This window comes from Eschscholzia californica, unplaced genomic scaffold (assembly GCF_041429995.1).
Source record: "Eschscholzia californica isolate CP2 unplaced genomic scaffold, dmEscCali1.0.p SCAF_2, whole genome shotgun sequence".
Taxonomy (NCBI): Eukaryota; Viridiplantae; Streptophyta; class Magnoliopsida; order Ranunculales; family Papaveraceae; genus Eschscholzia; species Eschscholzia californica.
The window spans coordinates 494,789-522,073 of record NW_028238309.1 but is presented as its reverse complement, the minus strand read 5'-3'; the positions used below and the strand labels follow the sequence as shown (position 1 = coordinate 522,073).

Sequence of the window (27,285 nt, the reverse complement as noted above, 5' to 3'; positions counted from 1 at the left end):
TCTTTATCTGCAAATTCCATTAACCAAGAGCAAATCATCAAATAACTTCAAATCTCACCTTGACTAAACAGGTAATAAGTATATAATTTTCAATCTAATCAATCAAATAAATAGAAACTGTTCAACACAATCAAAGAAGAAGAGAGAAAAAAATTTCCAATGTTGCCGGCCAGAATTATTGGCCGGCAACTTCACGTATTTTCGGCTGATAACTTATCCATTGGAAGGAGGAGCATTGCCTCAACCTACATTGTCTTTCCCTAAATTAGGGATTGCCTTTATTTATTCTCTTCGGAGAATATTTTTTATTCCCGGTAGCCGCGGCCAATAAAGAGAAGTGGAAGCACCGGATTTACTCGTGAGTAGTGAATAGGCTTTAACGTCTATCACCAAATTAACGTGAAAAAAAGATTCTCTTTTGGTATTTAAAATAAGTCTCAAACTTAACGTGAATATCGGTAACTATTTCATGTTATTACAGGGGTAATTTCATTTTGTCCCCTTAAATATGAATAGTTCATCAAAACAGACCCTTAATTACGACTAAGTTCCAAAATGACTCCTTGTCTATTTTTTCAGTAATGGTTTTTTCTTTTCTCAATCTTATCTCCAAAACCACCGTTTCCTTAACCAAACCCACAGTCATATTTTTTTCTTCTCTCTGTTGTTCTCTTTATATACTTAGTACATCTCGACGTATCCCCATCTAACTTGAATATGTGGTTTTAATTATAGTAATTGCTTCAATGTTACTTCAAATTCTAGGTTTGAAGTAGTCGAAGCACAAAATACATCAACCAACCCACTAAACTCTCATATGTCTCCCTCTCTTTCTATATCATAAGTTATTGATCTATGTTCGAAGCAAGAAATAAATAAGTTGAATCTACAAAATACGTTTTTCTTTTCTTTCTGTTTGAATTACATCTCGTTGTAATATGTCCACCACTATAATATGTTTGAAATCTCATTATCCGCTTAAAAGTTACCTCAAACCCTAGGTTTGAAACAACACAAACACAAAATACATTAGGAATAACTGAAAATGTGTTGGTAAAATTCTAATTTACAGTATTCTTGATAGATGCGAGGTTATTTCAATAAAAAATTGGTTGTGGTAGGTGGACAGTTGTGGTGGTGGTAGGAGAGATGAAGAACAACATTTTTCTTCTGAGGGAGGGCCACATGCAAGATGGTAAGTCGGTTGTCTGTCAACCACCTCTTCTCCGCCGAAGAAAGAAAGACAAGACATAAAAATAATATTTTTGAAAGGAACGGTAAAAGGGAAATAAAAAAAATTAATGATAAAACAAAAATTCAAAAAGAGGACCATATAGGAACTCAGGCATCTTTAAGGGGCCATGTTGAGGAATTGGTCATCTTCAGAGGCCCAAAATTATACACTATAGCGGTTAGATCTCTCATTTTCTCACTTCATTCTATAAAAACTCCCACCAAACCCATAGAAGTAATTTCAAAAATCAAACCCCCAATTCCTATTCAAATTCATCCTCACTCCAAAACATAACCGCTCCACCTTCTTAGACAATTTTCACTGTTACATTTTTACATTGTTTATTCTCTCTTTTGTGAATATCTTTCTATCTTCCATAATTTGGTCTGGTTTGGATGAAATGGGTAGGATACAAGAAGATGTTTCAGATCTGAAATCACAGTTGGTTAGACAAATCTGTTCTTTTTCGTCTCGTTCAAACGGTTGTGTTCATCGTCGTTCTCGTCTTTGGATTAAATCATCATCAACATTTATTGATTGGTATCTTCTTCTCCAAGTGAGTTACTACTAATTCATCCATTTTTTATGTAAGTTTGGTTTCTATGTGATTTGGGTTTTTAATTTGTGAGATTTTTGTGGGTGGGTTTTTTCGTTAGGTTGAAGAAACTGCAAATGTTGATAAAATTCGAAAGCAATATCGAAAACTTGGTAGGTTTTTGTTGTTGTTTGTGAATGCACATTTCATCTCTTTTAATCTCATCTTTCTCTCTCTCTAATGTGTTTGTGCAGCTTTGCAACTTCACCCAGATAAGAACAATCACCCCAAGGCTGAACTTGCATTCAAACTTGTCTCAGAGGTCACTTATCTTTCTCTCTTAGATTTGTTTTTGGATCCCAAACTTTGGTAGTGTTTGTTTTTTCTCTAAATGACTGATTTGGATTGATTATGGGTTTATTTGAGTCAGATAGTTTCAATCAGATGAATCGGATGAGTCGTATCTGACTCGAGGTCCGAATTAAGAGTTTGACTTTAGAATGTTTGTTTTTGTCTGTCTTGTGATGTAAGAATTTAAAATTCTAAATGACCGATTGGGTTCATTATGGGTCTGCTTGGGTCAGATAGTTCAGATTCAAACGAGTCAAATCACTTAGATTTAGACAAATCGAATGAGTCATATTTATACCAAGAAAAAATTAAACAATATATTATGTATATGATATTCTGCTTATAGGAGTTATTATATGATTTAATTTGTAGGCTTATGCTTGTCTCACCGATGAATCAAGACGAACAATTTTCGATACCCAAAGATCGAAAATTTTGTGTTTAGAATGTAAAAGAGTTCTAAATATTCAAACAGAGGAACCAAAGAGAAGTAAGACTCTGCAATTTTTAATTGAAACAAAAGAGAGAATGAAAAGTGAAGCCATTGTTATTGAGAAATGTTTGAAAGCTAATAAATCATCTAAAGAAGAAGGGTACCCACTTTTCCATCCTTCCAAATATGTTGTTCAAGATTACCCTCATTTTCGAAGAACTCGGATTTGTAAACAATCTGAAAATTTAAGGTATTTTAGAACAAAGGATTGTAGAAATTATGAAGGAAGAAGAGGAAGATGTGAGTCTCCATTATTTGAAGTTGGGATAGGATTAAGGAAATCTTTTGGAACCAAATCAGCTTGTTTAAGTTCTTGATTAGAATTAGATTAGGAGGTGGAAAACAAATACAATTTTAATATGAGAGAACTAGTAGGCGCGTTTGTCGATTTTTTTTTTACTTAATAGTAAAAACTAGTTCAATCAAGAGTATATTTGTGACATCTAATTTATGCTTGTACTCTACTTAGTTGCTATAGATGTGATTTTTCATTTTAGATGTAAATCATTGATGTGGAAATTTGATAGCCAACCCCAATTTGGCTATATGTACTCTCGCCATTGATTGCCTCGACTATCCAAACCTCAAAAGTTATCAGTATAGTCTTTTTTACACTTGGGTCCAAGCCCAAAAGCACGGGTTTTTTGTTTTGGTGTGAGCTATCACAGGCCTACCATAAAGGCCTCGGAATTTGCCAGACTCAAGGTTACACTTATAGCCTAGTTAACCCAAATATTGAGCTCTCTCCTCGACAATGCAAGACTATCACAAAAGGTATCTTATAGCGCCTTTGACTTGGGCCCTCTATGCAACAAGTGAGGAGACGTGGGTCGCCCACTTCACTTGAAGGAACTCCATTCTTCGACTAAACTACAAATGGGGGAGCTTGAGCCTCGAACTCAAAAGGCACTTATTGGATGCTATAGCCATATTTGGTGTGTCTACCTATTTCTTCAGTCATGTGTAGAACTTTTATACTTGGTGGAGTTTTATAGGCGCCCCAAGAAGCATAAAACCCAACTCTAATGTGGCAATCTTAGGCACCCCCATATTGGGTATAGTGGCAATCTTAGGCACCCCCATATTGGGTATAGGCCACCTTAAGCCTTTCTTACTTCAATGTCTAGGATGGATTTCGTATTAGTATTTGATTTGGACAAAGTTTTGTATAGTAAAATGGGCATCCACCTACTTGGGTACTCCATGGGCCAAATCAAATGCGATCTTGTATTTCTAAAGTCGAAGTTTGGGAAATTTTTTGTTGTAGCCGTAATCTACCAGTGAACTCTGAAATTTCCGGAGATTTTCTTGTGGCCAAAGTACAAAACTTGGGCTGGCTTAGGAAGAATATGGGTCTGGGGTGGGAACTGGGCGAGTATGGGCGTCTACGGGTATCAATACAACGGGATCGGGCGGGTAGGTAGCTACCTTCCCTGGGTATTAGGATAGTCGGGTAAATCGAGTACGCAGTTTTGAAATTTACCTTGACCATTCCACGTACAATACCATTAATAAAATTGGCAGGGGCGAGTTATGTCCAAAACGGGTGCAAGTGTCCATGATCCTTGTTGGACAAGTGCCCATGGGTGGGTTTAGGCCACAGACATAATTCTCACCCCTAAATATGGCTACCCAAAGAACTAAGTAAATTATTTAGTTTTCAATATATACAATGGGTCAATACATGGTGGATTGGTGGGTGTGAGTCAAAAGCTCACAAAATTGTCAGATAAATGAAATTCATTTAGACCACTAGGATTAGATAAGCATCAAGACATGGCATGAGAATGAAGGATAGACCATCCATTATTAGGGTTTACAGAAGAAGTGGACCAGTGGACCAGTGGACATGAATGAAAGAATGTGGGTGATACCTGCAGAATAATTGTGTTGATAGGTGGATGAACTACATAACGCAAGAGATAGAAAACAAAACGAAAAAATGTTGGATGATATATGTTGAATTTCATAAAGTTGTTTGGAATTTGACCATAAATGTGTTAGATTTATTTTCGATCGGTTAAAACGAATTGAATATATGTGGAGTAGACGAAATTTGAGAGATGCTATTTGGTCTGAAAATGTAAACCAACTACAGGTTGAAAGATGTGTTCAACTCTCATTGGTCCAGACTCCAGACATTCTTTTCTACACATGCCTGGACCAATACGAGCAGGCGAGATCAACTATTGGGTTTTGATTGGCTCTATTTTCGAGCCAAATAGAATTTTTGATGAAATTGCACCTTTACCATAAATGCACAATAAGCTACAATTTGTGTTAGAAACAGGTGCCAAGCTCATTCCACATATTTTTTTCGCTCTCGGTTAATATATCTGCCTTCAAGAATGTGGAATTTTAATAGTTCGTTTCGACAATTTTGATAATTCGTTTAGACTATTGCTTTTGTAGTGAATTTCCAAAAAGAATTGTAGACTTTTAATTTTTCAAAACAATGAATTACACTAGAGATATATACGTAATTGTTTATTTGTAACAACCCCGTACTTTAAAAGTAATCATTATTATTTTACACCGAAATACATCTCAGAATTTAAAAATTATGTGTACTTTAGTCATTTAGGTAGCACCGGATGATGGAACACAAGAAACCATATTTATATAAATAAAATTTTAACAAATAAAAATATGCTAGGGAAGTGAATATGTCATTCAATCAACAATGCTAGGGAAGACTTTGTGCCAATTTTGTACATTCAATTGTTCTTTTATTTTCCTATTTAATTAAAATAAATTTCTTTTTAACTTTACATTAGATATATAGACTTGTATTATGGTCTAATCTTCTTTTAATACACAAAATTAATTTTAATTTTAGAGAAGAAAAAAAAGACACAATCTAAAGTAGGACCGAGGGAATAAAGAGTTGGTGATGTGGTGTGGTTGTACTCTCTTTGTATTGGTGTTCTGTCAAGTGAGTGAAGCCAGGCTGGCACTTTGTGATTATGATTGGGTGTGGGTCTCACAATTTGTCCTCCTGTCACCCACATGCACACACTGCCACGTTCACTTTTCAACTCTCTTTCTTTCTCTTTTTTCTTTTTTTGTTTTTATTTGTTTTGTTATTATTGGTCCAAAATTACTACCAATTTTGATATTTCCCATCCTCATTTTCATTTTTAAATATAAATAATGAACTCAATAGATTCTACTGGTGTGGAGCAATAAGAAAGACTTATATATCAACTCAAATAAAACATTTCAATTTTGACTAACAAAAGAAAAAAATGAATTATTGGATAAATAATACCACCAACTTCAAGTAATTCCGAGCTCAAATATTTAATTATCTGTACCAACTGAATCTAGATCAGAAGTTTTGAGGCTATGGAAGTTAGACTTGTTTGAAAAAAATCTCGGGACACTTTATATCTTTTCTAACACATGTAGAACAACCATCTCGATCAAATCTAAATTGAGGTATGTGTTTAGACAAAATTTAGATAGAGAAACTAAAGAAAAATGCTAGAGAACAAAAAAAATTGGTAAATTCTAAGCAGAAATCTTATGTGAATCGCTATGATTCGTGTTTTCAATGATTCTGATCCACTAAACAACGAATTGCAACAAGACACATTTTGTACAGAGTTTACTTCGTTTTTCTTGTTCTTTAACATTACTCTTCTCTGAATTCTGACCGAGTACATACTCTGACTGAAATTCCACTTGGATAGTGGTTCGACCGAGCACCATAATTTTTTTCATTTTGTTAAATACAAACACCATAATTTTTCACTAGTTATGTCTCAAAAGATTGTAGTATTTTTTTGGACAAAATTAGTCCCGTACAGTGTACATGTAATGAGGTTATTACTGTCCCAATTTAAATACGGAAAGAAGGATTAATGATAACAAACAGAGGCTGGAAAAGGAAGAGTCTTTGGTAGATCCACAAAACTAAACGTTTAAGAGAGAACTCTCTCTTCTCTCTCTCTCTCTAAAACTCCTCACATTCTCTTGATAGAGAAGAGAGATTGAGATACTTTTAATGATAGTTAGAGAGAGAAAGAGGAAGGGTAATTGAAACACCTGGTAATTGAATGTTTGGGTTATTAATCTTGTGCATTTTGGTAGCTGAAACTTTGACTATCTTCCATTTTTTTTTTCTTGTTTATAAGTTGTTCTTATTGATGATCTTTACTACTTCATCTTAGGTTTTCAGTGCTTGTTGTTCTTTTGGTTGAGCTTGAAGGAGAAGAAGATTCAAACACTCATGACGAGGCTAGTAAGTACGTTTTTGTTTTTTAAATTTTTGTTTGATTTGATTGGTTTTATAACTCGGGTAGGTGTTTTTTTTCTTGTTTTTGCTCACAATTCTATAATGGGTATTGATGATTTTTCCATTTAGAGAGTTTTTCTAGGGTACCCATATAGGCCTTAAGTTAAGATCAATGCCTTTTTCTTTGATTTGATTGGTTTTATAACTTGGGTAGGTGTTTTTTTCTTGTTTTTGTTCATAATTCAATAATGGGTAGTGATGATTTTGCCATTTTTTTTGGGTACCCATATAGGCCTTTAAGATCAATGACTTTTTGTTTGATCTGTGAAAAACTATCTATTTCATAGTTCACATCTAGGGTGGTTTCTCAAGTGAGGTATTTTTTATTTTGGTACACCCACCTACCATTTCTACTCTAGTTTATATCTTTATTAGCAAGAAAGAATCCTTGATTTTGTTTTTTTCTCCATGATTGATTGAGCTGTTAGAGATTATCTTTTGTGGGCTGGTCTCATTTTTATTTGCTTTTTGGTTCATAATTTTTTGCCTTAATTTGGTAAAACCCTTGGTCTCATTGGGATGATATTTCTTATTTGCAAAATAGTTGATAAAGTTTTTTCATTTCATTATATGGTTATCGTCGAGTTCATTGAGCTACTTATTTGATCTTTGTATATTGTTAGTCTTGCTATATTTGGAATGTATGCATTTTCATGGAATTTATGTTCTTGTTTATCATATATGAGTTTAGTTCACGTTTGCGTGTCTAAAATTTCGTGTACTTGGTGAACGGGAAGACATATTTCCATTTATATAGGAGTTTTGGTAGTTAGAAAAGGTTATAGGAGAATTTGGGGGCTTAGGGATTTTCTTTTTCTTAAGATTTGATGGATATTTCATTTTTTTCGATGTCATTTTGTAATCAACATCAGTTTTCATTTCTAAAATAGGCCACCAAGCATAAAAAAGGCTTCCAAACTAACTCTTTGATAAATCTCTCATTTGACCTTTCCGATCTCTACTATATACCCACATTACTTTGTTTCCAATTTTTCCACCACAAGGCTGCGAGAATCGGCGCATTTTTTTGCTTTCTGGGGCTGCTTTGTATACTTTCTATCTGTTTAAGACTTTAAGTTATTCGTCACTCTTGCAGAATGACCCATTGGTTTCTTGAATCCCGATAGATGTATTGAAAGGTTTTTGAGCCACTGGTCAGTGAAGGATAAGTGTTGTAGCCACCCGAATCCTTCTACATCTCGCTTAATTGGACGCTGATTTACTGAGTCGAGAACTTACTTTTTAAGAGAGTTCACATTAAGAAAGAACTTTCATGTTTGTAATTTCAAACATTTTTGTAGCCGAGAGGATTATTCGAGATTGCACTACAGAATTCTTGAACTTCGTTCTCATAAATAAAAAGACCCAAAAACTATTGCCATTGACCTTCTTGATATATTTGCCGTACATTGGTTTGTTTTTTCTGGTTATGTCATACTCCCCATGATATCTTATCAAAGATTGGAGCATCGCCTCTAATTGAACTTTCCAGAATTTCACTCTAGTACCATTACTGAATTCGTATCAGATTTCTTTGTTGAGTAAAATTGCCAATATTCCCTCATATTGCTATTTAACAAGATGCTTAGTTTGACGTGATTTTTGACCGTAATCCGTACTTGGCCAAATCGTACCTTTCATACAATTTTTCCTACTGAAAGTACTCTCTTTGAGAGCCACATCCTTTCTTCGAAGATCCTTCAGTCCGGATCTCCGTTTGTTTTAAGCCATATTTTTTATATGAGCATTTAGGAGTTCTATTTTGTTTTTTTTTGTTGAATTGTTCAGCGTGTGCCTCAAACCCTTGACCTCTAGGTGGAAGATTATACCTCTTACTACTCCAACCAAGGGTTGTTGGCGAGTTCTATTTTGTTGTTTCCATTCGTTTTAAATTTCTCAAGAATATGTATCAGGTAGTTTATTTCCAAAATTGATCAATTTCCATTTCTTTATGATTAAGACAAGGATATAAACTGGTCTGTACATGATAGTAGCTAAAGTTAAAGTTACCCTTGAGAGTTGGCGTTTCTTTTATGTTTCCCTTAACTTGTTACTTTACTATTCAGGTGACATTCCTATTTCTTCTTGCATTGAGCACCACTGTTGGAATCAACGGTGAACTTGATGGAGGTCAATGCATATTCAACAAAGCTTTGGCTCCTAGACCTCATAGCGTGTCCATTTTGGAGTTTGGTGCAGTTGGGGATGGGAAAACACTAAATACTCTTGCCTTTCAAAATGCTATTTTCTATCTCAAGTCATTCGCTGATAAAGGCGGCGCTCAGCTCTATGTGCCGTCTGGGAGATGGCTCACCGGAAGCTTCAACCTCACCAGCCATCTCACCCTTTTCTTGGAAGAAGGAGCCACCATTCTCGGAACTCAGGTCTTTATCTAGTGCAAATTCATTATGGTTTAGACTTTTACTATTGGTGGTCAAAACCCAAACGCTTTCCCGAACTTTTTTACGTTCCAGTTTTCCTTGATAATATCCATCTTATGACTTCTTTGCAGTCTCCCCCGCTTGAAAGATCTCGTTCTAAGTTGTATAATCATGTTGGTTTTTCAATTGCACCCTGGGTTTTGTTCTCATTTCAGTTCAAAAATTTCTTGCAGAATCCATTATTTTGGGGAACTGTTGAACCCTTACCCTCATATGGTAGAGGGCTTGATCTTCCAGGGCGTAGGTATGGCAGCTTGATATCTGGATACAATTTGACCGATGTAATAATAACAGGTAACTCCATCTCTTAGTCCATCAATTTTTGTGATTCAACCTCCCTTCTGTTTCTTACTATGTATCAATCTTGACTTTTCTTTTCGATGTCTCATTTTGATTCTTGACTTTTGACATTAAGATGCTTTCATTTCATTAATTATATAGGTGATAATGGAGCCATTGACGGTCAGGGTTCAGTTTGGTGGGAATGGTTCAATTCTCATTCCTTGAACTACAGTAGGCCTCACCTTGTGGAACTAATTAGTTCCGACGATATTCTAGTCTCTAATCTTACCTTTTTGAATTCCCCTGCCTGGCATATTCATCCTGTCTATTGCAGGTAAATAGGCTAAACCCTTCTCATGCATCTAACTTTGCTACCGTTTGCCTCTAGTGAAGAAAACTCTTACATTTTCTGCGTATTTGCAGCAACGTGCGAGTTCATAATATTACAGTCCGTGCTCCATCACATTCCCCTGATACCTATGGTATTGTGCCAGGTATGTATAATACATAGGAAAGATTGTTTCGTTCTGATGATTTATTATCGTTAGTTGTATAATATGTGGTAATGGTTACGGTATAGATCAAGAGGGTCGTCCCGAAATTACTGTTAGCTTACCCTCGACAAGGGTAAGGTTCTGAAGTGCTCAATAAACCTTGGGACTCTCATTAAACACTTAATTAAGGTTTTAGTTAAGGACTTTGGTAGAATAATATTGGAGCCATCAACTTCATTGACTATCAATTCACAAACAATGCGAGGAATTAGAGAAGAAAGTTCCAACGGAGTTTAGTAGAGGTGAGGTCCTCCGCCCGGAACTTATTCTTCCTTACTTGCCGCCTAGCACGAATGAATGGATGCCCTGCACAATCCATATATATGCGAAGAGGAAAATTAGGTCGTAAGAAAGTGAGACTAGGATGTCCTACATCAACATACTTTTCCTTCCAAACCCTATAAGATGCGTAAATAGCAGCTACCTTTTTTTTTTAAGAATAGAAGCTACCTTACTTGTAACAACGAACAATTGCTTTGTCAAATGACTTCCATTTACCCATTTCAACTTCAATTTTGTTTTCAGAACTTCTTTTGATGTAACATATTCTTACATTTCTTTCCAGATTCATCTGATAATGTATGCATTGAGAATTGCACTATCAGTGTCGGTTACGATGCCATTGCACTAAAGAGTGGATGGGACGAGTACGGAATAACCTATGGAAGACCCACCAAAAACGTCCACATTAGGGAGGTTCACCTCCAAGCATCTTCAGGCTCTGGTCTCGCTTTTGGAAGTGAGATGTCTGGTGGAATCTCAAATATACGGGCAGAGCTACTCCACGTGCATGACACACATACAGGGATCAAACTCAAAACGAACAAGGGAAGAGGGGGCTACATAAAAGATATCGTTATATCGGAAGTGGAGCTGGAAAACATTCACACTGCACTTGAGTTTACAGGTCAGTATGGGTCTCACCCAGATGAAAGTTTTGATCCTAATGCTCTACCCATTCTCGATCGAATTACCATAAAAAATGTGATTGGCACAGACATTTCTGTCGCTGGAATTCTAGTCGGAATTCAAGAATCTCCTTTCACTTCCATTTGCCTTTCAAATATCTCATTTTCAATGGTCCCCGATGCTTCCCCGTATTGGAGTTGCTCAAATGTATATGGGTACTCTGAATCTGTGTTCCCCGAGCCATGTTCAAGTCTTCGTGACTCATATTCTAATTCTTCATCCTGTTACTCTTTCACATATCTTGATGGTCATGCTGAAATCTTATGAGACCATTAAAAACTCCTTGTACAATTGAGTCTGAAAAGCTTCTGTTTTCAATTTCGAGATTCGGTCTCTGAATTGTTCCAATAAAGTACAGATCTTCATACTTTTTTTTTTCTTTCGATTTGTCGAAACTTGTATTCTCAGTGTCCTTCAAGTTGTGGCATACCCAATCATCAGTTAGCAGCTTTATATGTACAGCCTCATTTCTTCATTCTTGGTGTGATGGAAGTTTTGGTAGTGTTAGTATAAAAAGAAAACAAGACAATGTGAGATTTTATTGTTTTTGTTCTTTCATTGAATGTTTATTGAATTCATATATTGTTCTAATATATTTCTAGAAAGAAAAAGAGAGAGAGAGGGCTTCTTGTGGTTGGGAATAAAGGCTTGTTGTTCTTCACTCAAAACATGAATACTGAATCATATAAAGACTTTGTCATTGTATCTTAGCTTTAGGTTCTTTTACATAGCCATCTTGAGGGATGTTTCAGTTTATTTTATCCCCCCCCCCCCCAACCCCCCTCACAGAGCAGAATGGGTGAGAGAATGGATGAGGATCTTTTTATTTTAATTTATTTATTATATGTTAAAATGATCAAACAGACTAAACTGAAACTGAACTGATCAAACAGACTAGACTTAGACTCAACTAAGCTTTATTATTATATATTAAAATGATCACACAGACTAGCCTCAACTATAACTAAAGTCCTTACTTACCAAAAAAATGAACAGCCGAACTCGAACCAAAAAAACAACCAACAAAAATTACTTCGAGAACCCAGAATGGCTGTGGTTGATGGGCGACAATTCTTACGTTAACCAAGAATGGCGATGGTGAACTGGTGGTGATCATCTGGTCGTGGAGGTCGCGGACTGGTAATTGTGCTCCAACAGAATAAACACTCTCTTCAAGAACTAACATGGAATACTCCGTAAATTTTTTTCTAGCCGAGGCAAACTACCATATTCACTAAGCTTCTTCTTCTTCATGTCGTAAAAATAAAGAAAAGGAAGTTCCCCCAAGTTAATTAGTATATTACTTGTAATCATAAACAAATCTTTACCTGGAATTGATTTAATAAAGCGAATCTCATCTTTTCCGAAACAAAAAGGCAATTCAATCGTCTCCCTTATAATTATTATTCTCATCACCTTCCTCATCCTCCTCATCGTGATCAATATTATAAGTCCACACGCTCATGTTTGTCACCTTCTTTTGATCATTATAACCCATTCTCTCCATCATTGCTAATTGTCCATCAACTTCTAGTATAAATTCGCGATTGGACCTATATCTTATACTATTGGGGGGTGGTTTTATCAATCTAAATTTCTCTTTTCCAACATCAAATACTATTATGTCGTCCAACCATTTCTCCTCGGTCTGAGAGTTTAATATCAACCAATATATAGAACCATTCAAGTAAATTGGATCTATCCAGCCAAAGTTTCTAACCAGTAGTACTTGTTCTGTCGTTCTCCAAGTATTTTCACCAACTATCAATACCTTACATATTACCTCTTTCCGACCAATTGTATGAAAATCGTGTACCAGACAAATTAATACCACTTTATGTTCTTGGGTAACAGGATCAAAGCCAAATCCACTTAGAGGTTCACCAAGACCGCAACGATATCTTTTCAAAAAATTTGATGTAATCCACGGTGATGCTTCCTTAGTGCAAAGATTGTAAATAAGAACAGAACCTTCCAAACTATTGACGAAACATAACAGACCATTAACAGGTCCGAGTATGCGCTTTCCTTCCCCCAATGTACGCGGAATTGTTGTCACATCTTCTTAAATACTCCTCCGCTTGAACAAATCTAGTGTGAGGAATCCAGTTCCTTCCCAGTAAGATTGGATGAGGTTTAACGAGAAAAAGTGTTCGTTTTTTTATTTACTTAGAAGATTTCCGTAGTAACTGTTTCCTTCTGTGTCTTGTTTAAAGATTCTCTCCATAATCAGAAATGACAAGTATATATGGGGGCCAAAGGAAACTTTACAAACTAGCCCTCCATTTTACCGTGCTTTGCATTAAGTCCTTCCATGTTTAGTCTTCAGTCCTTCCACTCCAAACTGATCTGGACCGTTGAACCTTTCAACGGTCCAGATCAGAAATATCTGAAATCCAACCCCCCACCACATCCAAATGACGGGGAAGCCACATAGGATGTATGTCTATTTTTTTTCAAAGTTTGATTGAATGATTTTGACAAAAAAATGAAACGACAATTTTTTTTTCAAAATTTGATTGAATGATTTTGGCAATTTTTTTTGTGAACTTAGCATTTCCCTATTTCATAAAAGGGAAAGTGAGAAAAGGGCTTAAGCAGAAAACAAAATTCTTTGTCGAAACCATATTTAATCAGGCTACTTCAAGAACATCATATAACATTGCAAGAAGTTGCTGCTACGTTTCCTATAAGATCTCAGGCTGTTTCAACTCCGTTTCAACCGGGAATCTTGTATAGCTATCCTTTGCTTATGCTATTTCCGCATGTAAGCAACAAGTGCTCATGATTTAAGAATTAGAAAGAATCAAACATTAGGGTAAGTGACAAAACCGACCTACAACCCTACAAATAATGAATACAAAACACTTATAAAGCGCTATCACTTAAATACTACAAAAAACAAACACCCTCGTAAAGTTCCAACACATTTTTCTTAACATTAATAATAATACATTGAAAAGTGAAAATCTCGTCACGGTTTTGAAATCGATCAAATCTTGGGTAATTTCCCCTCCCCATCACATAGATACTCTCAAATCAAACAAACACAATATGCAGTTATTAACAAAATCACTTTTCTCGCCAAACAATTGACAATCTGAAAAGGAGATGTTTTTTCAAAACTATAATTTTTGTAAAACTCACTTTGGTTGAGTGATAACATGTAAATCTCCCCACCGGAGACGAGATAAAAAAGTATATATGCTGTATATTTTGTTCTTCTTTCAACCAAGCATCATTACTGTTTGTAACCTAAGTTAGAACTTTAAACAAGTACCCACCCACATAGACTACAACAAACTAAATTAAACTGATAATGAACAATTTTAAGATAACATATTAATCAAGTTTAAATGATTTACCAGCCAATAATTGGAATATAGAACAAAAAATAACTTCTGTAAAGAAAAAAAAATTGTACCTTGGCTTTTAGGAATTGGAGCTCTGACAAGCTTTTCACAAGGAGTTGAGGTACTTAGGGTTTGGGATTGAGAACCCTTATTAAGACAAACAAGAAGCTTGGATTCTAAACATTGGAAGAAGAAAAAGAGTAAATTTTCAACAATTAAGAAGTTAGAAAGATGAATAACAAAAGTAAATTACTGAACTAGTAATAAATAGGCGAAAGGAAAGAACCTAGCTAGAGATGAAATCTTTGTCTCCACATAAATTGTACTTGCTCTACAACTTTACCATCAATGATATCTTGGGTTGGTCCTAAAAGTCGTAGAACACACGTGCATTTCACACATTCACTCTACTGATATCTGTAAATATAAAAAAGTAAATCATGGATTTCCACTCCACCAAATACCGAACGTGTGACCTCTAAATTTTAGAGTAGGTACAGAATTAACGAGGCAAATATTTGTTCTCGATCTTTTAAAACAAGGGTTAGGGGCAACCCATTGCCCACCACCCCACCGTACCTACCAAGAGCAACTCCGATGTAAGGACTTGGGCTCTCAACTTTGGAGTCCTTGAACTTTAGGAGCCCAGCCCTGGAGCTCCCGAATTGGAGCAGCAGCCCAGGGCTGGGCTGGGAGCCATGCACCTTGGACTTTCTCTAACTAGCTCGGGCTGGTTCGAGAGACAGGAAAAATATTAGCTTGAAAGGGCTTGATCCACCCAAAAAGAAGTATCCGGGACCTCTCACAGACTCACACGGTAAGTCTATCATGCCCTTCCTTAAACCCTAGTAAAATCCTATCTGATTTTGAAATTAGATTCCTCTTCTTCTCTCTCTTCTTGATCTGAATTGGTCCCTAAAATCCCAAATAAAGGAATCAAATTTAGGTCCCCTTGTTAATATCTGTCTTTATAATCTGTTTGGGGGTTTGAATTCGATTTCTGATCATAGATTCAAGTTGAGTTCTACAAAAAAGTCATCTTTTTTTTTAAACCTAGATGGTTTGTTCAGATTTGAACTGAATAGAAAGAAAAATTCTTCCTTTTAATGAATGTGTTAGTTTACATGGAGAAGCTTTTTGAGGGCTTGGTTTATTTCTCATGTTAATGGAAAATTTTGTAACTTTCTAATGGGAGTAGTTCATGAGTTTGGGTATTTTGTTAATGAAGTAGTTTTTTGGTTGGATTTAGTAAACATTGGTAAGTTTAGAAGAATATGAAGAAGGAAATTGAATTTTTATGTGGTTTTCACTATGAATTCTTTGGGTCTTTTTCGTCGAAGAATCAATAAGAGCTTTTCGAGTTATCAGTATATTACTAGATTGATCTGTGATAGTAGCTTAAAAGGAGATTGTGGTAATAAAAATGAATGCCAAAGAGAACCAAAAGTAAGTTCCGAAAAATCGGATTTTGAGTTTGTTACAGAGGAGAAAGATATTGTAGAAGAGACCCTTTTGGGGGTTTCTTCTAGTAGCGTTGATAACGAAGAAGATGATTCTGAGGAGTACTTTTCATATAGAAGAAGGCCGTTCTCGGATTTTGTATCCGATACGGATACAATCTTCAAGATCCTCCGACAGGATAGACCTGGTTTTAATACCAAACAGGCATTGGATGAGTTAGAACTTAGAATCTCTAGCCCCTTAGTGAGAGAAGTTCTTTTGAGGATCTTGAAAAACATCAAAAATTCGAATAAGTGCAGGTGTGCCGAGTTAGCACACAAGTTCTTTACGTGGGCGAGTCAGCAGATTGATTACACACACACTTCAAGCACTTATCACTTAACTATGAAGATATTTGCAGAATGTGAGGAGTTCAAGGCAATGTGGAGATTAGTAGATGAGATGACAGAGAGTGGGTTTTCAACTACAGCTCGAACATTCAATATCTTGGTATGTTCTTGTGGCGAGGCAGGTATGACGAGGAGACTAGTGGAAAGGTTCATCAAGTCGAAAACATTTAACTATAGACCATTTAAACATTCTTTTAATGCAATTTTACATTCTCTTCTTGCGATAAACCAATATAACTTGATAGAGTGGGTATACCAGCAAATGCATCTCGAGGGTCATTTACCCGATGTTCTAACTTATAACATACTTATGTGTGCTAAGTATAGGTTGGGAAAGTTAGATCAGTTTCATAGATTGTTCTATGAATTGAATAGGAGTGGGTTTTCTCCAGACCTACATACTTACAACATTCTTCTTCATGTGCTCGGGAAAGGAGATAAACCACTTGCAGCACTTAATCTCTTGAATCATATGAGAGATATTGGTTGTGATCCTAGTGTTCTTCACTTTACCTCATTAATAGATGGTTTGAGTCGGGCAGGAAATCTAGATGCTTGTAAGTATTTTTTCGATGAGATGACAAAACAAGGTTGTTTCCCTGATGTTGTATGTTATACAGTAATTATCACAGGGTATATTGCAGCAGGAGAACTTGAGAAGGCTCAGGCGATGTTTGACGATATGGTTGTTAAGGGTCAGTTGCCTAATGTTTTTACATACAATTCTATGATTCGTGGATACTGCATTGCCGGGAAGTTCGATGAGGCACGCTCGTTGCTTAACGAAATGGTGTCTAGAGGTTGCAATCCAAATTTTACAGTGTATAGTACTCTAGTGGGTAATCTGCGAAATGCTGGAAAGCTTTCCGAAGCTCATGAAATAATAGGAGAGATGGAGGAGAAGGGGCATTATACTCATCTTCTCTCAAAGTTTAAGGGGTATAGGAGGTGTTGAGCTATCAGTAATCATGTATGTGTTGAGTTTCTTTTTGTGTGAGTGGAGGAAATGAGTACCATGGCAGAAGGAAGAAGCGACAGTTATGCCGATTTACGTAAAACAGTACAAGAGTAAGCTATCCCGAGGGAAATCCTTAAAAGTAGCTCTTGAGTAAGTTATATCGTTAAGAACTCGGTTCTTTCATTCGTTCTGAATAATCTGTGCACTAGCAAGGAGAGCTTCCATAAAATCTTTCTCTATTATCGAAAAGATTGCGAACTAAGGTGCTCAGCATTAACAACCTTGAGGAGAAATGGAGGAAACCAGCCTGTGTGGCATCAAGGAATATGTTTTATGGTTGTGATGAGATGATTCACAAGACATACCCAGTGAGTAATCACAGGAGCGGTCATAATGTCGTTGTATTGAATGTGTGTGGTTGTGATAATCTTCAACATCCCCTAGTAAATCAGCCATTACTTCACTTTAGCAGGTTTACCTGTTAAGTATCTTTAGAATGTGGTCTTGCCGTTCGTGAGAGCTAGATATTTGAACTTACAGCACCAAAGAAGAATCAGGCATGAATGTTCTGATTAGTGGGTATACCGCTTTAGCATCTTTGGAATGTGGCCTGAAGTCGGCAGTGAGGGACTTCAACTTAAAGCACCTAACGAGAATCAGTGGCAGAATATGTGATGTAGTTGAAACGCCAAACTTCCTAGGTCCATCTAGGCGCGATTCCGATCTTATGCCGTTTCACATAATGATGTATCACCTTGAAGAATCTGGTTGTCCGAGCAGGCCAAAGCTTGAGGAGGTTCGCTTGATATTCGAACTCTTCCTTTACTTTTCATCATATCTTGTTGAGGACATGTAGTTTTGTGAGGTCATCTTTCTTTTCCATTTCTTTTTTGTACCATAAAAGGTTAAAAGTTATACACTAGTTTCATCAAAGTTTTTCATTGTGTCGTTCTTTCTTGCAGTTCTATTGTTATCAAACTCTATAAGAAACACATTTTCTTGTTAGCTGAATGTGACTGAAGAATCTCGTTAGCGTATTGCCCTAGTTAATGAAGAGTAAAGAGCAAGTGGAGTTTTCCATCCTTCGTGTCCATTCTTTTAGAGATGCTAAGATTCTAAGACGATAAAATATATAGAATAAAGTTAGCCAAAGAAATAACGACAAAAATGTACGGCACAATATAACTTGGCATTATTATTTTATTCAGTAGTGGAATGCAGAATCAAGTTCTTTCTATCGACACAAAAAAAATTAAGAATCTTGTTCTTCATTTCAGGCTGTGTTTTTTTCGGTCTTCTCCATTGATAACCTCTGTGACTTCTACATTTATTAGTTTCACTAGTTACTTGGGTTACTTTCTACTTACAACTCTATTTCAGAGAAAAGAAAAAACTAAGAAAAGAAACAACCTTTATCTATTCTAAACTATTCGACATGCATTTGGATTTTCATCGCTAAATATTGAAGTAATGTTATTCCCATTGCTATTATCTCGATTGTGATAATCTTCTCTGTAGTAGTGTTCGGTTCTATGGAACCGGCTTTGTGGAGGTGATTGGACATATTCGTACTGGGAAATGTAAGGTGATGGTTTATAAGTGTTGTAACTTCGAGTAACGTAAACTGGTGGTTCAGGTCTGATTGAATGACTGTAAACAGTTGGTTCAGGTCTGATGGCATGACTGTAAACAGGTGGTTCAGATCTGACTGCATGACTGTAAACATGTGGTTCAGATCTGACTGCATGACTATAAACATGTGGTTCAGATCTGACTGAATGAGTGTAAACAGGTGGTTCAGATCTGTTCGCGTGAGTGTAAACAGGTGGTTCGGGTGGTGGTGGTTCGGTTCTGACCCCTTGACTGTAAACTAGAGGTTCGGTTCTGTATCCGTGAACTCTAGGATAGTTACTCCAATACCCATGATGATTTTCAGGTGGATAATTGTTCGTTTGTCCCGTATATTCATGTTGGTGGTGATGAATGACATGAATCTCTTCGACATCTCGTGGCCCTGAGTGGTGCCGCATTGACTGGCTTTCCATGGTTTCCATAGCTATCTGTGATGGGTGTAATTCTGGAATTGGATTTTCAGGTGGTGGTGGATCTTTTGGAGGCTCTGTTTGTGTGGTGTCTTCAGTCGGAGGAGACTCCGAATTCGGAGGTGGTGGTTCTTCCCCTTCTGGTGGAGGTGGTGGTTGTTCACCTTCTGGTGGTGGTGGTTCTGTTCCTTCTGGAGGAGGTTCTGATGCTTCATCGGTATGAACACAAACACTCCCTATTACTTTTCTCGCCTTTCTGATAGCTTTTACGATTCTTTCCGGATCTGCCCATCCGATTACTATCAATTTTTGTTGAGGAAAATCAATGTGAATATCATATATACCTGTCCAAAATCATCGAAAAACTTACCAACTTTATTTCTTCCTAATTCAGAAGACCAAAATAAAAAACTAAACTAAAATGAAAAAACTATGACAATAAGAACAATAAAATTACCATTGATGCCATGCAAGGTTTTCTTGATCTTCTGCACACAGCCATTACAGTCCATTCTGACTTGTATTTCTATAATTCGGGGTTTCTGTACGATCGATGAACATCGATTAGAAAAGGGTTATAGTTAACTAAGTTCATCATTTTGTTCGTACTGGTTAATTTTGAGCTCTAATTAACTTAACTACAAACTGAAAAAACAGAATGCCATAAAAATAAAAAAAAGACCCATTTTTTGTTTTGTGCTTATAATGAGAGATTTGGGTTGAGAGGAATACCTCTAAATCAGGAACCATGATTGAGTAAGAAATGAGAATGAACTCAAGACGAAGAAGAAGAAGAAGAAGATTTTTTTGTGTGAGAATAAGAAGTTAGAAGAGTGTTACATAAATGAAGAATCAAGTCAAGTTGTATTCTTATTCATCAAAAAGGAATATATGGTAGAAAGAAAAAGTTGTGGGGTCATAAAAGAATCTATACATATATAATATCATATATATACATATATTATATATATATAGATATATATATATAGAGAGAGAGAGAGAGAGAGAGAGAGAGAGAGAGAGAGAGAGAGAGAGAGAGAGAGAGAGAGAGAGAGAGAGAGAGAGAGAGAGAGAATTTGATCATTGTAGCTTTTTAGAAGTACTTTGTCAGGGATGAAAAGAGAGGTTAATAGATGCTGTCTGAGCCAAATGGAATTTTCTTTTAAGCATGGACGGTTATAAGCTAATCTATGATTGAGATATATCTAGGGTTGCAATAGGAATATATGGTAGTGATTAGTGAGTTCTTTTCTTATTTGGGTATCATGGTCCCAACTCGGACCTTACGACCATCGGACCATCCTCGAGATTTGAACAGATCAAAGATCCAATGGTTGCACACTTATAGACTACCATCCCATAAAAATCTCTCTTAAACCAACTAGAGAAAGCAAATGTGAAAGCATGGGCATAAGTCAATGAAATCAAATTAGCTTTTGGTGAAAAGGTGTTCATTTTTAGGGCATACCTTCCATTACAATCAAGGTGAGGAAAAGAAAATAAATCAATTAGTTTATATATATAAAGTTCTAAATGAGCATCTTTTGATCTTTCATATAATGATTAATCAAAACCTTGAGGCTAATTGGATCGAAGAAAAGCTAAAAAAACGCGAGGCAGTATTAGAGTCCATGATCAATTACCAATCAATCAATTCAAGAATACTAACAAATCTGATTTTGTTCTACTTTTTTGAACCAACGTATCTGTCCTATCTTAGGTTAATCTCTTCGGTTATATTCGATTATAAACTTCGTAGATTTACTAAATTTGCTCATAGATTTGGAGAATGTCATATTGGTCTTAATTTGTTAAACCCACAAGTAATCTAAGGGTTTCTTCTTGAAATGATTCACATGAAGAACACTAGTAAACACAACGACTCCCGATTCATGATTCACAGTAAAAATGGTAAACATGACAATTGCCTTTTCACCAGAACACTTTCTACTATATTTCTTGTGTTTTGTTTTCTTCAGAAATAAAGAATAGGGCAAATTTTAGATCCCCCAAACATATACACAAATCAAATCCAAACATCGAAGGCGTCTCTTTTTGAGTTAACCACCCACAAACAAGTAGAACCTGGAACTATTGCCATGCTCATTGATGAGCAAAAGAGCTTTTAGTCCCTCCCTCTAGCAAACCATCCAATGGGGTTTTCCCCCACCTTGTCGACGTCTTTTACTTGCCGTATCTTTTCTTGCCATCGGCAGAAACTGGTCGTCCATTCTTGTGAAGAGGTGGGCTAGTCCCATTTGAGATCTTCCGAGCCGGTGATGGAGCAAGCTTGGGGATTGAAGAACTCTTATGCATAGAACTGCATAGAAACATTTCAACTTGATAAGTATACTGACTAAGATGAAACGATTTATGTAACTTTGATTTAGATAACTTACTTTTGATCTGAGCTCCTTGTTGGCTTCTGGCTAGGTTTCCTCAACTTTGATACAGTGCTAGTAGGTAAGATGGGAACTTTGGGAAGATTGCTTCGCCGAAGTAAGTCTGGTTCTGAGGAATCACTTGTTAAGGCAGAATCGTGATCATCCGAGTCATATGTAGTAGTCGTCTCAAACATGGGTCGTTGTTCAAAGTCGTGATTCTCCTTTTTGACACCATTATTTTGTTCTGGGTATACTTTCGAACTACATCTTTGGTTGAATAACCCAGGCAACTTCTGGGTTCCATGTCCATTTACAATGCCTTGTTTGTTCACCATGGCTTTATCAACCCAACTACTACTTGTACATAGTTCCTCCTCATCCTCCTTGTCTTCATTGCCCTCATCTATATTTCCAACACCCTCTACTGCTTGCTGTCCATAGCTAATGGGCCCGGCCTTTACTATATCAGAATATAAAGGTAATGATCCTGCCGTTTTCGTCAGGGAGAGTGTTTCAGGGATGGAGGATATTGAGGCAATTGAACTGGATGATATTGAACGTGGAAGGTGTGCTGATTCTCCTCCCTCTTTTCTTGCTATTGCAGCCTTGAGACTTGCGATCTGAAACAAGATTCATCAAATTAGAACAAGAAGAACTCTTACCTGGCGGTTGTTTTTGATTGTCCATACCTAACTTGCATGGGTCAGCTTCGTCTGAACTAGAGTCTGACTTGTTTTTATTATGGGGCAAAATAGTCATTTCAGATTATTTTAAACAATGGGTTTTTAAGTTAGACTAAAGCAATTGAATCGAAGCAATTGAATCGAACGGAACCAAAATCAGTCTGAATTGGCCATTTAGACGAGTAACTCACTGAGTTAGACACATGAGGCAGTAGAAAGAAAAACTCAAGCCAGATTTCAGATCAGAATTTATAGATAAACAAGCACCACTGAAGTTGCTATTGTACGGCCTATGGAAAACAAAAAAGGTCACTGCGGAACCTGTTCTTTGAGCTCTTTGACATCTGCATTTCCTGTGTTTGTTTTGGCAGCGCCAAGCTCAACAGTAGCAACTCGCTCTGCAAATTTAAGTGTACTAAGGGTTTCTCCAACGGCATCCGGTTCAGGGCTTATATGAACAAACATGAGTGTTTTGGCATGCCCACCTTTACACAAATAAATTCCCATAAACAGAGTGAGAAGATAAATACAAGAAACTGAAACTGTACATTAAGATTAGTAGTTAATTCTTACCAAGTGAATCTTGGAGAAGCTGTGTAAGCTTGCTGTTTCTATAAGGAACATGTGAGTTCTTTTGGGCAAGGGAAGCAATCACATCTCCTAAAGCAGAAAGTGATTTATTTATATGAACTGCTTCTTTTAACCGATCGCCTGTCACCTCAGACTTGTTGACTCTCTCACTGCCTGCTAGATCTACCAAATGCATGCAACCTCGAAGAAGAGTTCCAGACGTTAAGTCTTTTCCTTGCACATGAACGGTTAGACAACTGCAAAGGATTTCAGATATATAACATTGGTTATCCGAAATTGCTCCTGATATAAGCCTTCGATGGTATTTGTTCTTACAAGTCTAGAGACTTGTCGGCGTACCTGTGAGAGCGACTACTTCTGTCATTCATAGCAGTCGTGCAAACTGCACGGTTTTTTTGCCCAACATTCATAAGTTCGAAAACATCAGATGTTGATGAAACATGTACAAGGTTTGCATCTGGTACATTGAGCCCTTGAGAACTGTTGTGTATTTCTAATGTGTTTATAAGTTATGGAAATTCCGGAATTCTAAAAAATAAGTAGTTTCATGCAGTGCTGTTAAAATCGTCCGATTTCCGATTCAGATCTGAATCGGATCGGACACAAATCGATTCAGATTTGGGTAAAATCGGACTTCAGCTCAAATCATTCGATTTCCTCTTGAAATCGCAACAAGAAACATGAATCGTGGGATTCACTTTGAATCCCACGAATCACTTCTCAAACAGTAGAACGTTGCTAAACAAAATGTTGTGAAGGATATCTTTTGTTTAGACCATCAGTGACGAGAAGATCTCTAAGTTGCTCATTATAAATCTCCATCATTTGAACCGAAACTTCATACTGAAAAGTTTCCTTTCTTTGTTCTGATATAAGAAATAAGTCATTTAGTGCTCTGAAATTTACACCCTGGGTTTCCTCGGTAAGCTCTGTTGGTCCTGTCTGAATAAACAAACCACACGAAGAAACACGAACTTTGTTATGCTCCATTAAACATTCAGTGGTTTTTATGACGAAAACAATGAGATGAACATGACTTACCATAGTGTGAGTTTTCCCTGAACCAGTTTGGCCATATGCGAATATGCAAACATTGAAACCATCTAGAACTGACCGAATCAAAGGTCGGGTATCCAGAAACACCTCCTCTGCAATTCAATAACAATAATTGGGTATCCAGAAGGACATACTCAAAAAAGGAAATTACGAGTGGATGTGGCTAACCTTGAGTTGCTGATGGACCAAAAACTTTGTTGAAATTGAATGATTTTCGCCCTTCTTTTCCATACTTAGAAGGGGTTATGATCTCAATGCTTCCTTCATCTATGTGGTCGACGATGCTTGATCGACTAGGTCGTCCAGGTATGAAGGGTCTCACTCGACAGTAGACTCTAATGTTTCCTAATTAGATTAGCGAAGACGATATTGATTAACTCCATATTACAACTTCACCTAGAATTATTACAACCTTGTAATGGTTAATGCAACTTGAAAATTTACCTTTAAGGTCCTGAACTTGATTGTATAACTTACGGTTCTCCTCGAGAACTCTATGGTATCGGGAAGCAGCATGAGTTAGAACATTTAGGTGCTTACCTGATAAAGTACGGGAAAAAAACTTTAAGATAAAGAAATGCTGTGATATATATTGATATTATTGAGTATGTACCAAGATCGTTGAACTCTTCGTGGTGCTGCGTTTGCATAAGCTGGATACCCGCTTTTGCGTTTCGAAGAGCATGTTTGAGTTCCTGCAGAAATATAGAATTTATACATCAACATACTCATCTGCCCTAGTTAAGAGCATTCAAGGGAATTTCAGCTCTGTTAGCGCTGAACCTGAATATCTCGTTGTTGTTGATCGAGGAGTAGTTGTTGCTTCAATAGTCTATCTTTCGCTTCCTCGTCTATATGATTTTGCCTTAACTCTTCTTTATTTCTGTTAAAGGATCTCTCTTCTCTCTCCTTTACTTCTGTGGCATTTTCTCCTTCCTTCACCTCTCTATCGTTCTCTTCTTTGTATTTGTCTATCTCTGTGTTATTAACTTCGATGTATTTCATCGTCTCTATGGTATTTAATTCTTCTCTGTTCGTTTTCATGGCAATATCTTTCTCTCCTTCTTTCAACTATAGATTAACATAAGAGTACAATGGAAAAGTTTTAAAAACGACACATATCTTGTAAGTAATGTGACAGAAAATTTCATGCTTCCTCATTTACGCAGATAGATAAAGAAATCTTACCAACACATTGTGGGTCGAAAGGCGAAGTTCAACCTCTTCCATAACCTTACTGAGCATTGCTTCCACGAGCTGCAATTAGTATAACTTATTTTCGTTCAGAATCAACAAAAATGAATGGAACCACTAATGAGAACTAGGAAGGATAAGGGAGAATACTGCTCACCATTGGAACTTCTTCGGGCTTCTTGTTAGACAGAGCCGCACGAAGAAACATATTCAAGGATTGAGTAGTCTGCATATTAGTTGGCACCGACGGATCAATTGCTCATACAGATACACGACTAGGAATGTTAAAAGTTTTTCACCCCGGAAAAGAGTTAAGCTTACCAACCATTTCAATAGGATCGTATTGAAGATCGTAACCTGCTTCTTCTTCATCTAAGGACTTGTCATCGGAGGGCTGCTGGTTTTTTGTTATTACGGAACTGGTGAAAAGTTCAGAGTTCTTTCTTACTACACATCTCCCTGCAGTGTTGTTGGATTTCAAAGTCCCACCACCAAATTTCCATAAACTACTAGTATTTCCACCTCCTTGTTTCCACTCACTATAAGATTTAAGAGCCAAAACACAGTTGACTATCTTTCCAGTTTTCCCTCCCTGAAAATTCAAACAAGAACCATTATCTATTACTCCTAGTATATATATACTTGTTAAAAAAAAAAAAAACACCATTGTTTGTTCATGAGAACAATGGGGGGTGCGTGAGCGCTCACCTGTTCGAAATCGGAGGGCTCGAAAGAGGGAATCCCCATTTGTTGAACGGTATCGAGGAAATTCCTTACATTTTCAAAGTATTGATATGCGGATAAAGCTGCCCCGTCAGCAACGGAAACAGATGGTTTTTCCACAACCTTAAGAAAACAATTACAACATAAAAAAAAGTGAAGAAAGTTATAATAAAGAGAGATAGAAGATAATGAGAAGATTATTAGATGGTTACCCTAGGAACAGATCCAGGAAGAACTTTGTTAAGAGCACTACAAAGAATAATTCCACTTCTTAAACCAACCCTAAGTTCTTCTTCAGATGGTTCTTCTGGTAAATCTTTTGATAAAACAAATCCTACCGTCTTTCTTAGCCAACCTGCTGCTTCATATCTCCTCATACCTGATGATCAAACATACAGTATAATCAATTTCTAGACACAGAGAGAGAGAGAGAGAGAGAGAGAAGAAAGAAATGAATTAATTAATATATAATATTATAGTAGTACCTTCTTCTTCAGTTTTTCGTGAAACCATATCGACATTTCTTCGAACACGAATAATTCCACCACCATTCTCATTCTGTTCATCCGCCACAACACTAAATGGTGGAACAGCCGTCGATTCTTCTGTCATTTCAAATCAATATCGAAATTCTCAAGTTTTTTTTTACTAACTACAAAATTTGATTCAACCGGTAGTATATAACAATGATATGATATTGTAGAGAGACAGATAGAGAAACTGGAATTGGAAGAGGTAGAGTAGTAATGAACAAACAATGACAATTTATGGCAAAACAGAGAGATTTCTAGAGAGAGAGAGAGAGAGAGTGTTTAATAGATAGATTGTGTTTGAATTTCTCTCTCTTCTTCTCGATTATGAAATCTCTATTGTTGTAATATTATTATTGATCTTCTTTTTTTTTTTTTTTACTCTCTCTCTCTCTAGAAATGAAATGATTACAGACCCTGGCCGGCTGGCTGGCTCCCGGGTCTTTCGAATTCATAAATAAACCGTTTCTATTTTTGTCTTGCCAATTTTATTATTTTATTTTTAGTTTTTTCCAAAAATTATTCTGGGGGTCGTCCCTCGATCAAATCCCGGCTAAAGTAAGTGGACAGACATTATTTAAGGAGAGTAACTGATATTCTCACGCAATATTATGTCTATGTCTCCATACTCTGGACAGAATGTGATTATCGAATGGAAATTAGGGCATCACGTTTATAATATCTTAGTACTGTCACTATTTTTTTTATAAACAGTTTTTGTAATAGGAAAATGATACTCCAAAGATAGTCGGAGTGATGCAT

General features: G+C 36.5%; 5 protein-coding genes and 1 long non-coding RNA gene across 6 annotated transcripts; 3 read left to right on the top strand and 3 right to left on the bottom strand.

The window, feature by feature from the left end:
- The first annotated feature begins 1,361 nt into the window (after window positions 1–1,361).
- Window positions 1,362–3,039, top strand: LOC147554922 (uncharacterized). Its single transcript, XM_086661168.1, has 4 exons — window positions 1,362–1,790; window positions 1,891–1,942; window positions 2,024–2,091; window positions 2,493–3,039. Exons 1-4 carry the CDS (start codon window positions 1,635–1,637, stop codon window positions 2,928–2,930), a joined length of 714 nt encoding a protein of 237 aa, XP_086517294.1. The 5' UTR covers window positions 1,362–1,634; the 3' UTR covers window positions 2,931–3,039.
- A 3,364-nt stretch (window positions 3,040–6,403) lies between these two features.
- On the top strand, window positions 6,404–11,827 carry LOC147554921 (putative polygalacturonase). The gene is made up of 7 exons (XM_086661167.1): window positions 6,404–6,666; window positions 6,789–6,859; window positions 8,980–9,297; window positions 9,528–9,648; window positions 9,796–9,970; window positions 10,060–10,130; window positions 10,756–11,827. The coding sequence occupies exons 2-7, from the start codon at window positions 6,848–6,850 to the stop codon at window positions 11,424–11,426; spliced, it is 1,368 nt and encodes a 455-aa protein (XP_086517293.1). The 5' UTR covers window positions 6,404–6,666; window positions 6,789–6,847; the 3' UTR covers window positions 11,427–11,827.
- On the bottom strand, window positions 10,666–12,684 carry LOC147554920 (uncharacterized). The gene is made up of 2 exons (XR_015234567.1): window positions 12,177–12,684; window positions 10,666–12,123 (listed from the first exon to the last, which is right to left on the bottom strand). It is a non-coding gene; the product is annotated as an uncharacterized LOC147554920 (long non-coding RNA).
- A 2,579-nt stretch (window positions 12,685–15,263) lies between these two features.
- Window positions 15,264–20,144, top strand: LOC147554919 (pentatricopeptide repeat-containing protein At1g55630-like). Its single transcript, XM_086660000.1, has 2 exons — window positions 15,264–18,116; window positions 19,416–20,144. Exon 1 carries the CDS (start codon window positions 15,824–15,826, stop codon window positions 17,315–17,317), a length of 1,494 nt encoding a protein of 497 aa, XP_086516126.1. The 5' UTR covers window positions 15,264–15,823; the 3' UTR covers window positions 17,318–18,116; window positions 19,416–20,144.
- On the bottom strand, window positions 18,491–20,204 carry LOC147554918 (uncharacterized). Its single transcript, XM_086660001.1, has 3 exons — window positions 20,095–20,204; window positions 19,820–19,904; window positions 18,491–19,706 (listed from the first exon to the last, which is right to left on the bottom strand). Exons 1-3 carry the CDS (start codon window positions 20,110–20,112, stop codon window positions 18,742–18,744), a joined length of 1,068 nt encoding a protein of 355 aa, XP_086516127.1. The 5' UTR covers window positions 20,113–20,204; the 3' UTR covers window positions 18,491–18,741.
- Window positions 20,205–21,291: 1,087 nt separating this feature from the next.
- On the bottom strand, window positions 21,292–27,170 carry LOC147554917 (kinesin-like protein KIN-14I). The gene is made up of 17 exons (XM_086659996.1): window positions 26,479–27,170; window positions 26,206–26,372; window positions 25,979–26,116; window positions 25,596–25,862; window positions 25,428–25,496; window positions 25,265–25,333; window positions 24,860–25,147; window positions 24,690–24,771; window positions 24,521–24,616; window positions 24,245–24,421; window positions 24,062–24,168; window positions 23,784–23,962; window positions 23,360–23,518; window positions 23,003–23,256; window positions 22,751–22,914; window positions 21,762–22,366; window positions 21,292–21,682 (listed from the first exon to the last, which is right to left on the bottom strand). Exons 1-17 carry the CDS (start codon window positions 26,603–26,605, stop codon window positions 21,547–21,549), a joined length of 3,084 nt encoding a protein of 1,027 aa, XP_086516122.1. The 5' UTR covers window positions 26,606–27,170; the 3' UTR covers window positions 21,292–21,546.
- Window positions 27,171–27,285: the final 115 nt, after the last annotated feature.

Bases quoted from the DNA above. Each gene is read 5' to 3' on its own strand.
- LOC147554919 (XM_086660000.1), top strand. From the start codon at position 15,824: ATGAATTCTTTGGGTCTTTTTCGTCGAAGAATCAATAAGAGCTTTTCG.
- LOC147554917 (XM_086659996.1), bottom strand. From the start codon at position 26,605: ATGACAGAAGAATCGACGGCTGTTCCACCATTTAGTGTTGTGGCGGAT. The intron at 24,422-24,520 runs GTAAATTTTCAA...TAATCTAATTAG, and splicing joins TCAAGTTCAGGACCTTAAAG to GAAACATTAGAGTCTACTGT. The intron at 23,519-23,783 runs ATATCCTTCACA...ACTTATAAACAC, and splicing joins ACTGATGGTCTAAACAAAAG to ATTAGAAATACACAACAGTT.
- LOC147554918 (XM_086660001.1), bottom strand. The intron at 19,707-19,819 runs GTAATTTTATTG...GATTTTGGACAG, and splicing joins AACCTTGCATGGCATCAATG to GTATATATGATATTCACATT.
- LOC147554922 (XM_086661168.1), top strand. From the start codon at position 1,635: ATGGGTAGGATACAAGAAGATGTTTCAGATCTGAAATCACAGTTGGTT. The intron at 1,943-2,023 runs GTAGGTTTTTGT...GTGTTTGTGCAG, and splicing joins AAAGCAATATCGAAAACTTG to CTTTGCAACTTCACCCAGAT. The intron at 2,092-2,492 runs GTCACTTATCTT...TTTAATTTGTAG, and splicing joins CATTCAAACTTGTCTCAGAG to GCTTATGCTTGTCTCACCGA.
- LOC147554921 (XM_086661167.1), top strand. The intron at 9,298-9,527 runs GTCTTTATCTAG...AATTTCTTGCAG, and splicing joins CCACCATTCTCGGAACTCAG to AATCCATTATTTTGGGGAAC. The intron at 10,131-10,755 runs GTATGTATAATA...ATTTCTTTCCAG, and splicing joins TACCTATGGTATTGTGCCAG to ATTCATCTGATAATGTATGC.